The 17,233-nt window shown below is 47.9% G+C and overlaps 1 protein-coding gene across 2 annotated transcripts in view; it reads right to left on the bottom strand.

The window, feature by feature from the left end:
* PDLIM1 (PDZ and LIM domain 1) overlaps window positions 1–17,233 on the bottom strand; it is a 40,443-nt gene that overhangs the window by 4,332 nt on the left and 18,878 nt on the right. The window contains exons 3-5 of one of the 2 annotated variants that reach the window (XM_082764352.1): window positions 16,892–16,976; window positions 6,457–6,518; window positions 949–1,103 (exon numbers count right to left, since the gene is read on the bottom strand). In XM_082764352.1, coding sequence (XP_082620478.1) covers window positions 949–1,103; window positions 6,457–6,518; window positions 16,892–16,976 — 302 coding nt within the window. Of the gene's footprint in view, window positions 1–948; window positions 1,104–6,456; window positions 6,519–6,715; window positions 6,907–16,891; window positions 16,977–17,233 lie in introns of both variants that reach the window. The other variant, XM_082764351.1, reaches the window with a different exon arrangement.

Raw genomic sequence — 17,233 nt, forward strand, 5'->3', positions numbered from 1 at the left:
ATCAGATTAAAGACTCCAAAATCCTGGTTTCTTTCTTCCTATAATTTCCTTACTTCCTTCATTTTGCTGTTCCCTTACAGATCACTCAGACCTAAGAGCACTTGGCTGAGCTGTTTCCCCTTCTGGTGAGTATCTCGGCACCAGGCTTTTGTTGGATGAAATTGAATGTTCCTCTGCCAAGCTAATAACACAACAGACAAAGTCTCAACTGGTCTAAAGGGGGAAAAAAGTCATTCTTTGCATTCTTTTCCTAATTATTTGTTTATTTTATTCTATTTAAGGGGAGAAGGGAGTATGATTTGGCTCCCACCTAAGTTAATCAGAGTTTTTATCTATAAGTCTATAGCCTTGAACTATACTAGTCCAGATGTCAGATCAAGAGTGCCAAGTAGCATGAAGTTTCAGAGGTTCAAAGCTGTGAACTGATTGCTGTAACTCAGTTTCCAAATTTTTACATTCAGCTGCAGAAGTCGATCTCTTTTTCTTGTGTAGAGGGATGGAGACCAGAAGCTCTAGGACTCACTAAATAGTGCTATCTCGTGGTACCTTTAGAAGTCTTGACTCTAAGATGTTCCTTAATCAGTGAATATTATCCTAGAGGGGCAAAACTTTAGAAAGTGTAGAAGGGTTTTTGTAACTTTTAGAATTCCTTCTTGACAAATAAACATTGCAGGGGTTTATTTCTTTAGCACTCAGTCAATGAATGAGCAACAATAATAGGCCCACAGACGCTGAAAAGAACCAAGGAAAATAAATTTAAAAGAGTAAAGTTAGTGAAAGGGTCTGTAGGTTGTTTTTTTTGGAAACCATCTACACATGTTATCTTGAATTAGCAACAGCTGAGAAAGGAGAACAAAGTTTCAGGTGTTACTCTGAGACACTGTATACAGCTGAAGAAATGTCAAAAGGGAAGAGCACACCCAGGTTAGGTGTGCAGCAAGGGCTTACCTTTCTCTTCTGACTCCAAAATCTCTTGCAGCACCAGGAAAGAAGCTGATTGCCTGGGTGGCTCGTGCGACTCTTGGTTCTCCTGGAGCATCTTGTAAACCTCAGATTCTCTGTCTACGACGATACTGCCCGGGGGCTGGTTGTGCTGATCTAAACTGAGGATGAAACAGAGTACAGGCTTGTTAAATGGCTGAAAACTAAAGCCAGCTCCTCCAGCAAAACCATCACGATGCATCATATGACTGAGAAATGAACGTGCAAAATGAAGGCAGAACAGGACGCCATGAGACACGGAGGTGCTGGACGTGCTTGCACAAGACAGCTGCAGCCCCGGTGGGATTGAGGCACTGGGCCACCCGCACGCCCCACTGTCAGTGGGTCCTCGCCCACCGCCCCCAGCCAGCCTCTATATTTTCCCCCAGCTTCACAACTGCTGTGTGCTCCAGAAACTAAACCTTCCTGTCCAGGAACCAGGAAAATAAAGAACGAATGTGCCGGGATGGGAATCCCACATGGTAGCTGTGTCATTACTACATGGTCCCCACATGCACAAACCACCTGAGATTGCTACCTTAAGCTGCTGTGATTTTCAAATTCAGTATGCTTTATTCTGTCAAAAAAATATTTGCAGGTATACTCTGAATTGGTCCTGAAGGCCACCTTCACACAGTAACAGCTGTAGGATGCAGCTAAAAAGATCCTCTGATTGGAAAGAGTTCTCTGTGGTTTTCAAGTGGGCATTATTATTTCCGTTTTCTAGGTGGAAACCCATAATCACAGCCTATTAACTGGAGTTAATGAGCACGTCAAGAGCAAGGAGAGATTTCTGCCTGCTAAGACTAAGCCCACGTTTCAACTGCTTTCTGAGGCACTGCTGCTGCCACTCATGTCACGAGCGACTTGCATCCTAAGCCTAGAGTTTGCAGTGCTACTGCACAGGGTTGCTCCACACTGGAGCTGAAACTGTGGTCACTGTGCCACCAGCAGGGTCCTCAGGGGAAAAATATATATAAAGATGCCAGAGGCAATAGTTTGGATTTCTCCATGTCCAGTAGGTACAGGACAAACCATGGGATTGATCTGCAGGAGGATATTCAGAGTATCCCTTGGGAAAAGCTTTCCAGCAGACAAGACACCGAAATGCCATGGATTGCTGTGGACAGGTGAGCAAGCTCTGCACTGAAGAATTTAACAAAAGTCTGGACAAATATCTACTGTCTACTAGTTTAAATCAGTGGCTTAAATGGATGAAATGCTGGGGTAGGTCTTGTACTACGTGGCATAGGAGGTTCCTCCCATCCAAGTGTTCTGTGGATGGAATAAAACGTCTCTGGAAAAATGAGGTAAAAACTAACAAGTCTCCTCTGATGGCTCAATTACATAACACAGTCATATAAAAGTAAATGCTCTATTGGGTTTCACTATTCCTGCACCATGTGATTGCTTGACATGTACATAAACATCCTGAAGTTCAGACTGAATTGAAGGGGGAAATCTTTTTCATGAGGAGGCGACTGCAGACTTTCCATGCCAATGTGCAATTGAGTCATCTGGGAGGTACTCTGCAGAATGAACTCTCCAAGCATCAGAGGTATAATCACTGCACATGCTATACAATGCTATTTCCATAAACAATTAGTTCATAAAGTGTTTCCATCTTCAGTAATTCTCACTGGAGCAGGAAGCACATTAGACTTGCAAGTAGTTGAACTCTTGAAGCCAGAATCTCGTTTACTGAAGTGTCTCACTTGATATAAAATAATATTTCAATTACACAGAAAATGGCCCAAGTTATCCCAAATGAATACATGCTCCATATTACATTCCTCTTACATAAACTGATATACTGCCTCTACTCTGTCTACCTACAAAAACATTGGACAAGAAGCCTGTCCTTACAGTGTGCATACCGAGAACGTTTCACAAACATGCATTCGAAAAGCAAAGGCTAAGTCATCTTAACGAGCACAAGAGTCAAACAGAGCCATCACATTTCAACCATGCATTGTGATAGTGTGCAAAACATACAGATCAGCTCTCCCAGATAGATACACTTGCATGTACAAGACTTCAGAAAAGCTACATTAAAAAAACCTCAAACCCTAGAGAGTGAAACACCTCCATGTGTCAGGGCAGAAGGCTGCACTACTTGAAGAAAATCTAAACAAAGCACATACAAGTACATCTTTAGAATGGGCAGGGACAAATGAATGTAGAGCATGCAGGATAACAAGTATCCCTATGTCAGCAGACGCATGGTACCTGCTGTCACCCAGGCACTCCACCTGCAGCAAACACCACAAGCTGGCGTCCTTGCTCAAGCACAGGAGTACCCTGACACAGCAATTTTGCAGGGGACAGCTTCAGCCACCTTTACTGGACTTCAAACTCCAGCAACTGTTGCTGGATTTCACTGGTTCTGCCCCAGGCAACTTGCAACACTGAAGGAATAATGCTGGATTACTGAACTTTGAAAATTGGCAGGAAAATGGTAATAAAAGCCACAAAGACAGCCTTGTACAGCATCTTCAGGGAAGCACAGCATATTCATTACTAATGCGATTTTACTATTTTATGTTAGCACATTTTGTAAAGTTTACAGGGGTCTTAAAGCCAGGCTTCAGGAAGGTTTCGTACTTGCCTGTGCCACAAAAAAACTGCTGATGCCTGGGGCTCCTTTGTTAGCAGGCATCAGCTCTCTGGCACAGCAAAAGACAGCCAGCAGTGTGCCAGCTCCTGGAGAGCTCAGCACTGACCACAGGCCCGAGCAGTGACTTGCTGCAAATAACTAGGCTGAGAAACAACGTGGGAGCAAATCCACAGCTTCCCATTATCACTTGGCTGCTGTCAAATGGCAAAGCCTGGCCGTGGGTGCCCAGGGGCCACAGAGGACTGGGAGCAGCCAAGGAGCTATGAGTCAAACACACGGGATGAAGACAAGCAGCTCCCTGGCCATACAGCAGCAAGACGCTCGGTAATGTGCGGGGGAACTACTGAAGGTTCACCTCCTCTGAACAGTCCAGCTCTGGCTGGAGCCATCCCACAAGATGGCAGAGTGTGCCTTGTGCTTCATGTCTCAATACCAAAGTCCTCCCTGTAAAACCCCATGGGCTGTCATTTAGAGGCACGGTCCCAAACCGCCACAAAGAGCAACCACCAAAGAGCCCAAAGGCCTTGTGGTGCTGAGGCTCTCCCCAGGTCCTGCAGCCTTCAGAGCACATCAAGCATCCTCTCATGGGCAAAAAGAGCCCCAAGAGCCTGGTTCCTTCACACACCTGGTCCCACCTCGGCTGTGCTAAACTCTGGAGCATTATCAGCCAAAGAGGGAGACCTGTGGGCACCTGCATCACGCAGAAATGAAACACTCCTCACAGGCCAGTGCACACCTGTGGCACAGACAAAGAAAGGAAAGCCACAGCTCACTGTGCAGATGTGCAGCAGCACCCAGCAACAGCCCTTTTGGTCCAGGAGAATGACTAGCTTTCAGGATAAGATGCCCTGCACCCCCAAATCTGTCTGCTGCAAGCAACTCCTCCAGGAAAACCACCGAGCTCCCTGCTGCATGGAGTAACAGACACGTGGGCAGGCTGAAATGATGTTTTGGTGCTCATCATGGCGCTGGACACAGACACGATGCAGAGAAAGCTCCCATGGTGTCATGCACTGCCCTTGGGAAGGCGAAATGTAACCGCTGGTTTCTTGTGACCACCAATGCTGTGAGCCACAGACGGGGACGAGGCACTCGTGGACACCAAGATGCGGATGAGTGGATGCGCTGCGCTGGCCGCAGAGGCAGCAGGCAGGTTACCTGGGGAAATCGGGGCTGACAGAGGAGATCTGCCCCTGCAGGGAATCCAGGATGTTGCTCTGCGAATAGAGCTGCAGGGGAGAATTGAACTGCACGTGCAGCACCTTCAGTCCTGGCACCTCCACCTCCACGGGGCTTTTGGGGCAGACCTGGGCCGCGTGCTTCAACTGCTCCGGCCCCACGCGGACCTGGCTGGAGGGGCTGAGCCTGCGCTGCGGCTCCATGCCGGGCGACTGCAGGGGGTTATAGACGGTGGCGAAGGGAGCCTGCTGCGCGCTCGTCGGCGATGGGCGGCTGCAGGCACGGGTGCCCACATGGGATGGGCAGTGCGAGTTGTGTTTGTTTGAGGTGTTTATTTTTTATGTGGTGGAATCGAGCGAAAGTGGCAGAGGAGGAAGAAAGGGAAAGAAGGAAGTAGTTAATGAAGAGCTAAACCAAATACACCAAGTGACATAAACAGAACACCACCTATTGCTTGTGCCGGAGGGATACACCACTGAATATATCGCTTTACATTAAAAACTTCTAGCTGATGCTGGGACACCAATCTCACACTCCAGGTGTGTCCACACACAAAGCAAAATGCAGCCACTCCACTTACAAAAGCAATGAAGACGGCAGCAGGGGTGAGCACGAATCCATGGTCCCGCTATCTAGGCATGACACTTTCACTTCTGCCCTACCCAAAGCTGGCCTGGGCAGCCCACTGAGCAGCAATATCAAGTCCAATACCAAAATGGCCATGCTCAGTGGTATGGCTTTGTCCTGCCCTCCCCCTCTGCTCTGAGACCAAACCCTACAACTTATTAGCCTCACTGACAAATTAATTGTCAAATAGTCTTGGCTTCCAGGGAGCACTCTCAACTGGAGGGGACTCTAGGCTAGTCCAGAGGTGGAATTTGACTGCCAAGTGGTCCCAGCAGGTTAACACAAAGCCAGATTTCCCTTGTCCCTGCTCTGCCTTGACTCAGCTCTTGAATGAGGCCACTGAGGTCTACCAGAAGCAAATGAGGAGTGAATACCCATTACCCTGTCCACCAGCTGCAGCACCATTGCTCTGCCCAGAAGAGCCCATGCTGCTTGCTGGGCAAGAAACTGGTTTCAGCCGAGAAAACTTTCCATGCTTGTATTAAACCACACTTTGTACCCTGCAAAAGCAGTGTCTCAAGTTACTTTTGTCTCCTTAGTCACAAGTGAGAAATTTAGTCAAATATCTCCAAAAGCAGGGATCTTGCAGCTTTTGTTTTAGAAGTAGCCAAAGTCTTCCAGGCAGCCTGGTACTGCTATACAGAGACTTGGGGCAGTTCAGCAACACAGCCAGAAAGATTTCAGAAAGCTCCTGGCTTCTGGTTTATAGCTTCTATTAAAGAAAAAAAAAAAAAAAAGGAACCTTGGACTTCTGGGAAAAAGCCCTGGTCTTGGCAAAGCCTAGGTGCAACCACAAACCTTTCAAGGTTGGGACCATTTTCAGTCCCATACAGGTATAAAAGCTTAAACTACTTTTTAAAACTCGTGTGACAAACTGAGTTTGATAATAAAAATAGAAAGATCCAAGCCTGTCTGTGAACGCTGGGCCAGACGGGAGCTGGGACGGACGGACGTGCTTCCTGCGCTAGCCGTACCCTTCCTGCCCTGCACTGCCCACACAGCCAAAACAAGACACTGAGTGTACAAAGCGCTCATAACAAGCTGTCAGGCACCTGTTCAGACCAGAGGGCTGGTATGTCATGCTGAACGCACGCGGAAACTGCGTCGGTCTCTGCTAAACAAAGAAACACAAGAGCGTTAATTTCATTCCCGCACCGCACGAAACGCTCCCTGCTCCTCTGAGCCCTGCCCCTGGGTGCCACGTCTGCTGCTGCCTCTGTCCTGAAAGAGAGCTTTTTGGGTTAAACCGGGACCCTGCCAGCGAGCCTCCCCCGGGCCAGGCAGGGAGGGAGAGGTGAGGGCAATACTTACGGCTTGCTAGGCTCGGGGGCCCCGGGAGATGTCTTTGACTCCACGGCATTGTTGAAGGTCTGGATGTTTTCTGAGGAGTAGAGGCCCGCCGGGCTGTTGTACTGAGCAGTGATCACTTTGGGGGCAGAAGCCGTGGCAGCAGTGAAGGGGACCGCGCTCCGGTTGTGTGCGCTTCCTATGTGCCTTATTTCCTGCATGCAAAGGAGCAAAGGCACAAATCAGAGGTGCTCAGGCGTGCGGGTGGGATGTGGCGGGCAGCATGGTGCGAGCAGCTGCTGCAAGGCACGTGGTGTCACCTGCGGCTCACACCACCCCAGACCAGACCACCGAAGCTGGCGAGGGTCCTCCAGACACCAGCAGGGTCCCCGTCCCCTCCTGGTTAGTCAACATACCCTTCCTTGGGCTGGCACTTAGGAGGTTTTGGAGGTGATGCGCCAGGAATGAAAGAGCTCAGAAATATTGCCAGAGCAATTAGCTCCAACTGTCACATGTTTGGGAGCTCTGCAAACCACAGACCCACCTTCTCACATGAGACTACAGATTGTAAGTATTCTTTGCAATTTCTGGAAGCAGGAATTCTATGGGAAAGTGGAGATGAGGGGCAGAAGGAGGAACACTCTTCAGTGGCAGCCTAAAAGAAGGGATTTGTCATGGCTACAAATGCTCTGGAGTATGTCTGTGCCTTCGTTGGAGACAGGAGTTCACAGCTGTCTTTCATGAACAACTTTGTTCTCTCTGGACAAGAAATTGCCACAGTAAAGGTGGGAAGATGATCCTTGTTAAACAAAGCATTGTCCAGAGGCAGTGACAGCTAAATGCCTTGACAAGACCAGAGACTTCTTTAGTACCAGAAATCACCCAGATGTTCTGGGTTTACAGCAAACCAGAGGCTTCCAGAGGCATTAGTGGATACTTTAGTGGCCAAATCCAAGTTAAATTAGACGTGACACGAGACTCTTCCAAATCGCTAACAAAAAGGGGAAATTTTGTAACCCCGGCTCTAGTTCAGAGTCTGGGAATTGCAGCCCTGGGGCAGAGCTAAGGACAGCCAGGTCTTGTTCCTCCTTGACCAAAGCAAGGTGAGCTTAATGGGGCCTCAAGAGAGGAGGCAGAAGAAAGTTCACAGCAGAAGCTGAAATAGCCAGGGCAAACAGATGGCACCAAAATGTGCATTTTGAAATGTTCCAGCCAGAGGCTGGGAATGGCTTCGTTACAGGGCTAACGCCCAATGGCACAGGATGAAACAGGGCCCTTCTCAGCATGCTGGGCTCCCAGCTTCCAGCCCTAATTACCACAACCGGTTTCCCTCCCACTCCATACACACACTGACTTCGACAGCCACGATGTGAGCCTTCGCTGCCCTTTGAACGTCTCACGGCACTTGTTTGATAGAGCTATAGTTACAGAATAAACACTCGTTAGAAACAAGTATGACTAAATTCTCCTACAGATTTTCCTTTAAATCACTTATATGCCCCCAGATTTCCTTCTGCAGCTGGCTTGCCTTCCCAAACTTACAGCTGGGAGTCATCGTGCTCCATGGCACACATCATGTGCAGCACAGGACCCCTTACAGAAGAGCAGTGTAGGTCCAAACTCACTCATGAGTCACAAACCATTTGAAATCAGTAGGGCAGCTCGAGAAGTTCAGGTGTGGGGTGGCAGGACTGCTCTCCCACGGCTTTTTGGCTAACACAAATGGAAGTCAGCCACAAAACTTTCCCACACACCGAAGGAAGAAAGACACTGGAGTAATTAGCTAATCTCTCTTTGTTACAATCTCATTCAAAGCACATAACAGGGCTCATAAAAATAGTCTTTCCCATGGCAGAAACTGTGGATATTAGCAAAAAATAATCATTACTTCAGCATGTAAATCACACCATGGGGAAAAGTATCAGTGCTCTTTTATCAGCATTAAGCGCACATGTTAGAACTCTATTCAGAGGCCGCAAGCCGGAGAGAGGATATGCTGTGTGTATGAGCAGTTGGTTTAATGAAAGACAGAGGCAGGAGTTTTAGGACAAAGGGGTTATACTTTAGGTCACATAGGCTCAAAGTTTAAATCATGTCACAATCTGTATTATGGAAACATTTAACTACTAACCAAGAATTACAGAAAGGGAAGTCATTTAGGGTATTTTTTTTTTTAAGGATCTGGTTTCCTAAGGAAGTAAGGCATCTCAATTACATGCTTTGTATGCATGTGGGCGTGTTTCCACCCCACCAAGGACTTCTGAATCTGTCAGCCAAGCCCAGATCACTGTGACAGAGTGACATAGGCCTCAAGGAACAGGCAGCCCAGGGAAGTGGTGGAGTCACCATCGCTGGAAGTCTTTAAAAGACGTTTAGATGTAGAGCTTAGGGATATGGTTTAGTGGGGACTGTTAGCGTTAGGTCAGAGGTTGGACTCGATGATCTTGAGGTCTCTTCCAACCTAGAAATTCTGTGATTCTGTGAAGGATGGTTAAGCTCCTACAAGCGTTGAGAGAATAGGCAGCCAGATGGAGAAAAGAGACTGAAATCATGTTAGTGCCTTGACTCCACGAACTGCAAGTTGTGCTTGGGCACAGAAGCCACACTGGGGATTTTGGCCCACTTGTGGCCCACTGTTGTGTAATGGCAACCAAGTCCATAAATGAAGCTTCCAGAAGTGTCATCTGTAGCAGCACTCATGGATAAGGCCCACAGGAGACTTTAAGGCAGTTTAAAATAGCTTAAATACAGATAGCTGGGCTGAAGGTGGTGTCTGAAGATTAGGTTAGAAAAATCCCATCTCAGGAAGAATGTAGGTCTGTAACCTGAGAGCCTACAGACAATATTGCAAGAGCAATAACATTATAAAGGGCGTTTGGATAATCCAAATTCTCCAGTGCTTCCTGTCGTGCTGTGCTGCTTTTTCTGCTTGAGCTGTGGAAGGAATTTGCAAAGAACAAGTGCTTTCATGTACCAAAACCAAGATGAAAAGATAACTTCTTCTCACTGTCAAATATATTTACATAGTGATTTGCCAGACTTGCCAACCAGGCCCTGTGTTGGGCATTAGTTTTGTGAAAGTCCCAGCTCCTGAGATCATTTGTTTATGTGAGGATCTCTGATTTAACACTGGAAAAAAAAAAGTCAGAAATGTGGCACTCCCAAGCACCTGACCACCAGCAGGCAAGCAAAAAAAACGTTAGCACAAAACCACCGGGATGCTGCGTGTACTTGCGTGGGGGCAGTGCCAGATTTAGGCAGTTGAAATGTTTGGGGTCTGCAGCATCTCTGCAGCTGCAGATCTTCCAGAACCAACCCAAGAGGGGGAAAGAGGCATCATGTGCAGCATCCCCAGCGGGAGCACAGCCTGCAAGAGCACAGCAAGCGATGCTCTGCTCGCGGAGGCGAGCCAGCAGTCAGACACATGGAAATGCAGGGCTTGACCTGCTCTTTCTTTCCCCATAGCACAGAGGAGTGTGGCCAATACTTTCCTGAACTGTGTCTTCATGGTGGCTGGAGGGTGGCAGACCAGGGTAAAACCCACCAGCAACTGCACAGACATCTCTGCCAGCAAGCTTCTGAATTTAGAGCAGTCCTGTCTTGCTTTCCTTTCAAAGTGACATGGGCTTTCAAGGAGAAAAGAAGCCACACAACCAACGAAGTTCGTAGGACCCTGGTTCTAGTTCATATGCACAGGTCTCCTGCCGGATGGGATTTTGGGGCAGCCTATTCTGGGCAGGGAGCCACCAGCCACCTCGGTGCCAGCTGCGGGGACGGGGACAACGTCCCTGTGCCGGGGCAGGAAGCGGCTCAGCATTTCCTACCGCGCCAGCGTCATGGGGAATTATCTGGGAGAACAATGGCCCCTTCCTCCCGCTCGCACCAGGCCACGCTCGGGGACGCCCGAGCCTGTGAAATCCCCTCGGCTGTGCCTGCTCTGGTGGCATGGCTGGCTGCTTCCCCTGCCACTCATCTCAGATGCTGAATCATGACTGAAGGCCACTTGAGGCACTGCCTGAAGCTCCAGGTCATAGTGTCAGTGGAGCTCAAGGGACTCGCTCTGATTTTATGGTACAAATTGAGAAAAAAAAAAAGCACCCAGCAAGTTCAGCAACAGCAGCCCTGCAGGCCCCAGAGCAGTGCAGCAAGCCAGCCAAGCTGTCGACCTCACCGGGCTGCAGAAACGGAGGCTCGGGGCAGACGATGCCAGCGCGTGCGCCTCGAGAGCCACGCCAAGAGGAAACACGATTAAACGTTTCTCAGTCCAACTGTTTACTCAGCTCGAAGAAAATGGGCCCCTGACCAAACCTCAGCAAAGGAGAGCGCTCCAGTCATGCTCTGGGTGGGGAAGGAGAGCAGAGACCGGCAGCCAAACTGCCCAGCCCCGTCCTTGCCCTCGCAAGGCCGTGCAGGGAGTGAAAGCTGCATCATGCCCATGGAGCACATCAGCAAAACACAGCAACACCTCTGCAGAGGACATCTTCACGGCAAGCTCTAGCTGATGCTGCATCCCACCAGCTGCAGCTGCAAGGAGAAATGCCTTCATTTTCACCTCTCCCTCTGTTATTGTTTGGGGTTTTTTCAGCTATGGAAAAAATCTTCTGCAATGCTTTGAAATCTGATTAGAAATTAGTAAGGGTCTGGGGCTTTGTTATTGTAGGGGGGTAAAACAACAAGGCTGGCTTCCCACATCCTCTCCCTCCGAGTCCCCAAAGCATTCCACATCCATGCGGTAACGCCTTTTAACTGAAAACAGCGGGTCACCATACTTTGTTACTTTATATACCTATTGCTTCATACATTGCCCACGCATGCAAGGCCTTATCAAAGGCCAGGCCAGCCACACACCCAGTTTCTATAGCCCCAGCCTTCCCAGTATCCAAGGAGATAAAATACACAAGGCGGAAACAATGACATCACTCGGCAAGGATGGCGATGGGGACGGGGACAGGGACAGGGCAGGCACTCTCTCAAGAAGCCTCGGGAGGACAGAAGCAGCTGTCTGTTCCTGCCATCCCACAAGTACCATGATTCACCTCCAGAACTCCCCTGGCTACGTCTGGATGTTATTTCTCTCTCTCTCTCTCTCTTTTTTTTTTTTTTTAAAGAGCATTCTTGAGTTTAAAAGCCCGTATCTTTTGCGGTTAAAAAGAGGTGGTGTCAAACCGAGAGCTTTCAGCTTTTTTTGAAGACAGTCCTGGTGTTGACCACCCTCAAAACTGGTTTCTCTCGGCTCACTTCCTACATGAGCTCACCCAGAGCAAACAGAGACCTCGGCCCCATTGACCTCAGTGTCGTACAAACACAGGAAAAAGACAAATCTTCTCCCAGAGAGCCTAAATCTGGCACAGCCTGAGGGATAACAAGTTTTATGGTTCATTTTACCAACGGGCAACACAGCCACGCACAGCAGCCCATGGCTCTGGAGCTTAATGCCCAGGCCAGGTTACCAGAGTGTGGCAGTTCCAAGTTATCCTCATCTCTGGCCAGTGCCACAAGAACTGAAATCACCTTAGTCACCAGAATAAGTTGTTCTCCCTCATTTCAATCATTTTTATCAAAAAAAGCAGAAGGGACAGGCAGACATTATTTTAATCTTTCCCACCACGGTGAGGAAAAGCTCTTGATGGGAAAATGACACTGAGTGATCGCCCTCATGATGTGGGTGAGAAGTGCAAGTGAAATAATTGAGTAAATATACGAAGAAGTCTCGTCATTTCCTTCCCCTGATGTAACCATAGCCACATCCAAAACAAAGCTTGTTCAGCCCCTGAGCCATCACTACTGACAGGCTGCTGCACCTTTTGATGAAATGTGATTTTGTCATCACTCTTGCCTCGGTTTAAATTAATTTAGAAAGATAAAGATAATGGTAATGAAACAATAATAAGGCTGTAGCTCTTTCATTTGCAAAGATCAGCACAGACAATGAAGTCAGTCTTAGGATTCAGGACTTTGGGGAATGCATGGGAGGTTGTGGAATGTCTTTTTTTTTTTTTTTTTCCAAAGGCCCTTAGAAGTATCTTGAAGTTGCATTCCAAGTAAGGGAAAATACTTCCACAGACAGACGCAGCATTTCACCAAGTATCAGCCTCTAACAGGACTACAGCAGTAAACAAAAAGCCTATTTCAAATAGTAAAACATGTGGAAGCAGAGATCTTAATGTCTATTTAGTCATAGAGTTCTTGACAAACAAAAAAAAAATAATTTCTTTTGTAAGATCATTTACAAAGACTTAAGTTATTTAACTGCACAAATAAAATGGGAACAGGAAAAAAAGGTGGACAAATGCTGTGAGAAGTTTCAGTTTAGATGGTGAATTTTGGGAGCAACATCAAACAGAACCTCATTTTAAGAAAGTGGGGAACTTATTTGAATAATTGCAGCCTGATCTCTTCAGCAAAGGCTTTAAAACTTTTTTTTTTTTTTTTTTGAGTCTGCAGTAACTCTATTTACATATATGATGATGTTTCTGCATGCAAAGGGCTGTGTGCGAAAACTATGAGAAACATCTTCAGAGGACCCTGGATCAGGCCATAAATGAACTACTTGGACTCAGTATGTCTTATTTTCTTTGGTAAGTGAATTAATAAGTGCTCTGTATAAGGCAGCTGCCAAGGAAAGCACATGGGTTGTTTTCACTGGCGAGGCAGCTAGAAAAAAAACTAAATAGCTCAGACAGCACTGCCTTCGAAGAGTCAGCTCCACTCACAACTTCTAACAGTTCTGTTGTGAAATGAGATCGGCACCTTTGTGGGGAAATTCCTACCAGTTTGCCACACTGGTATAGAGGCACAGCACCTTCTGCATGCTGCTGCTGCTTTGCAGCAAGCCTGGCTGAGGGCTCTGGGCATGCTGCAAAGATGCAGCCCCAGAGAAACGTGGCCAAGGGCTCACCACGGATCTGGCAGAAGTCAGCACGCTGCGCTGACATCATGCTGCGAGCAGACAGCCCTCACCACTAAACCTTCCCTGCTGCAGTCAGCTACTGAAAAAGGAAATGGGTGTACATTAAAAAAAAAAAATGAGCACACCTTAACACTTGGTGGTGTTCATGCCACTTTCCCTTGGCACAGCAGACTAGGATGTTCAGGCACTGTGGAGCAGGAAGGGTAAATGGCAGCTTGTGGTTTGGAGACATGAGCCGAACAGCTCACACTGCTAAATTCCTCTGCTCCAGTCCACACCCACGTGAAGGAAAGCCCCATGCTCCACGCACCAGCAAGAACCACTCACATAGGCCACCACAGATGACTTAACTGGCTTTGTTTTCAAAATAAAGGGAAGAAAGGCAAGAGTTCTATGAGAGCTTGACACCAGGTTTGATCTTGACACCAGGGTTGCTTTTACACCAGGAAATAAATTTCTCCTAGTATCAACCATAACAAGGGCTCAGAGCCTAATTTTCAGGCAACAGGTGGCTCCTAGTGCCAGACTAAAACAGGGGTCCCTGCTTAGACACAAGGTTTGTAACAGGAATCTTGCTACAGTCAGTTTCTCTCCAAATTCTCTGCTGAGGTCAGTTAAGGGTGGGTATCACAGATGCAGTCATATCACACTTGCAAGCTGGCAGCATCAGGGTATCTACATAGCAGCCAGAGCCAGAGCCAGGGGTAGGGCTAAGGCTAGGGTTTAACAGGAATGCACCCTGCAGCCAGGGCTATTGATGAATCCTGTGCCGTCTGATCTTTGTGATGCCCTTTACTCGGACTTTAGGAAGCAAAGCATGACTTGCAAGCCAAAGACAAGAGTTAAGATTAGTTCCTCACACCCTTGTTTCTTCCAGAGTTGCAGCAGGCTCCCCCAGGCAGTCAAGGGCTGACTCATATGCAGCCAGCACTCTGAAGTGCCCCCGAGGACAGCTGACTAAAGAAGAACTATTGATTAGGGTTAAACATGCCAGAGTAAATGAGTTAAAGTAAGAGGTGATATCAGGGGATTAAAATAGCCTGTGTGTAATGTCTGACCAGTGGCAGATGTCTGTCCAGTGACCTAGGCTGGACTGGGGGAAAAAGGGGGTGGTGGTGGTGCAGTGGCTGGTGGCAGGGGGGCTGCGGCAGCAGGTGCCTTGCAGCAGGTAACTCAGCTTCGTGAGCCAAGTTAAGTTCCTCCTGGCATGTATAGTGCCCCATGTTTAATTCCAGGGTGGGAGAAAGGGCGAACATTTAGCTAAATTCTGGTTAATGCCTAGGTTAGGGTCTTGGTCCAGGGTGAGGTCTCCTGCTGAATCCTCTCCTGCTAAGAAGCTGCCTCCAGGCTGGAGGGGTCTAAGCAGGGACATCCACTGCCTCCCCCAGTACTCAGGGTCCCATCCAGCCCCGCACCATGGTAAGGACCTGCAAAAAGCTGTAGGAGAGGATGCTTTTACAGGGCTTTTTCTCACTTAGTTCTGATGAGCACATTGAAATGAACACAGGTCCTTATCAGGTTGGTTGCCTAGGTTTAGATTTTTGGGCTCCAGCTCTTATCTCTGTTCAGACCCAGGCATCATGTGATTTCTACGTCTAGTTCTTCCTGATTTCTGCCAACATTGATCCAAGGATCACTCAGGAGAAGCAGGGCTGCAGTACATACACATACTCAAAGCCACTGAAGGCTCTCACTTTGATTTCTACAGGTCAAGGTGAAGTTTCTGCTTCAGCTGACAACAGGCACAGACACTGTGGCTGGACCACCTCTTCCTTTGCCCTGTAGTGTTGCTTGAGTTGCACTTCAGAAGCATGAATTTTCTTTGTGTGTTGGTGTTTGGAGCCCTTCAACACTGAGTTCTGGAGAAACTCACTGCTGGTTCTATTCAAAATAGAGTGCTTCAGGGAGATTTAGTGAGCAGTGAAATTGTGCCATAAAGCAGCTGCACAGTTAGATTCACCAGCCAGCACTGGGTTTTACGAAGCACCAAGACAAATTCTGTTGTGTTCCAAGATGAAGCACCAGCAGGGCACTGAGCTATCTTTGCCTTTTATGAGAGCACTAGATGAGGTTATTTTCAAAGGCTGTGGGTTATCCACTTTCCCAAAACATGCTGTTTAAACAGCCCTCTGCAGCCTTGCAGGGGAGCCTCTTCCGCACTCCTTTGCCAAGAGTTGGCCCCACAGTCTTGATGTTTGCAGCAGAGCATCTTCGGAGCAGAAGACACAGAGCAGATCCCAGCTCAACAGTGTCACAGGCAAGTGTCACTGCAGGGCCCCAGCCCAACCTAAGTCCAAACAGCTCAGTCTCGCACTGTGCCTTGGCTAAGTCATGAAATACCTGCAGAACGCAGCACCATGCTCTCAAGCCAAGTAACACACAGCAGCTTGGTGTGAAAAGGAGCATGGATCGATCCCAAGCCAAGGTCTGGGCTGGGCATTGCTGCACACATGCTACTTTAAGTTCAGGTCCTTTCCATCCCAAACAGACATATTAGCACTTAATTAATCGCAGAGTCAAACTATTTTTCTCTTTACTCATTTTGCTAGAAAGACTCACAGGGGGAATGCGCTAGGGCCAGAATCCAAGTCATTACCCCAGTGAAATCCAGAGCAATGTCTTTGATTTTAGCACAGCTGTAGATTTCTGCAGTGTAATCTTCCGAGCCTAGCCCAGGCAATGCCCTTGCACAGGTCACTGTTATTACCACGTTTACTTGACAGAGGCAGCAGACCGATGAAGCAAGGCTACCAACTGTTTACAGAACCAATCTCCTAGAAAGGAGTTGCAAGATCTGCCACACAGATAAAAATATAGAAGGCTGATATATTTCTCTTCTACTTTTTCCAGGGCTAGACTGCTGATAAGAGTCTATTAGTAAGAGGAAAAAAAAGAGAAGCAAAACCAGAAAACATTGCAAATCACTTTACTCTCCTCTTGAGACCTTTCTTATCTATGAAAATCAACAGGCTTTGCAACGGTAGTGATGATTTATTGAGCCACACCTCCACAGTGCCTTCTGTGCACCCTGTGACAGGTGTGAGCATGCACATGGCAGGAGACACCACATCCGTCCCAAGCAGCTTACCTGTGGCGAGGTATCCGACTAGCTCTGACCATGTCTGTCTGTCTGTCTCTGCAGGTTTCCAAGGGAGGTAAGGGGCACGCGCTGCCCCCAGTGTGACCAGCGGAGTGACACATGCTTGACTCCTTGGAGGATCAGGCCAGAAACTGCTCCAAAGCCAGCCAGGAGTAAGCGGGAACAGGATCATGCAGATACTCTTACTTACCTGGGGCTGGGAGGCCAGATTCATCTTATAAGGATGCGTCTTCCCCTCTTCATTTACAAGTGGTGACCAGACTTTTGATTCTGTCCTGCAACACATGAATTTTCAATAGTTAACCTACTTCCATCACAGAGCAACATTATTGTTATTAAAGGGTTTGGAGTTCATCAGCTAAAAACACCTCCCCCAGAATTTTGTATGCAGCACTACCATACTAGAGGGAATCCCTACTAGAGCCTCATTCCAGGTACATAATTCGGATGGCTGAGTAACGCTGTAAGAGGTCCTTGGAGCAAGACAGGATCTCAGCAGCGACTGCCCTGGCTCGTCCTTTGGGACTCCACT

This window comes from Aythya marila (assembly GCF_965140915.1).
Source record: "Aythya marila genome assembly, chromosome: 7".
Taxonomy (NCBI): Eukaryota; Metazoa; Chordata; class Aves; order Anseriformes; family Anatidae; genus Aythya; species Aythya marila.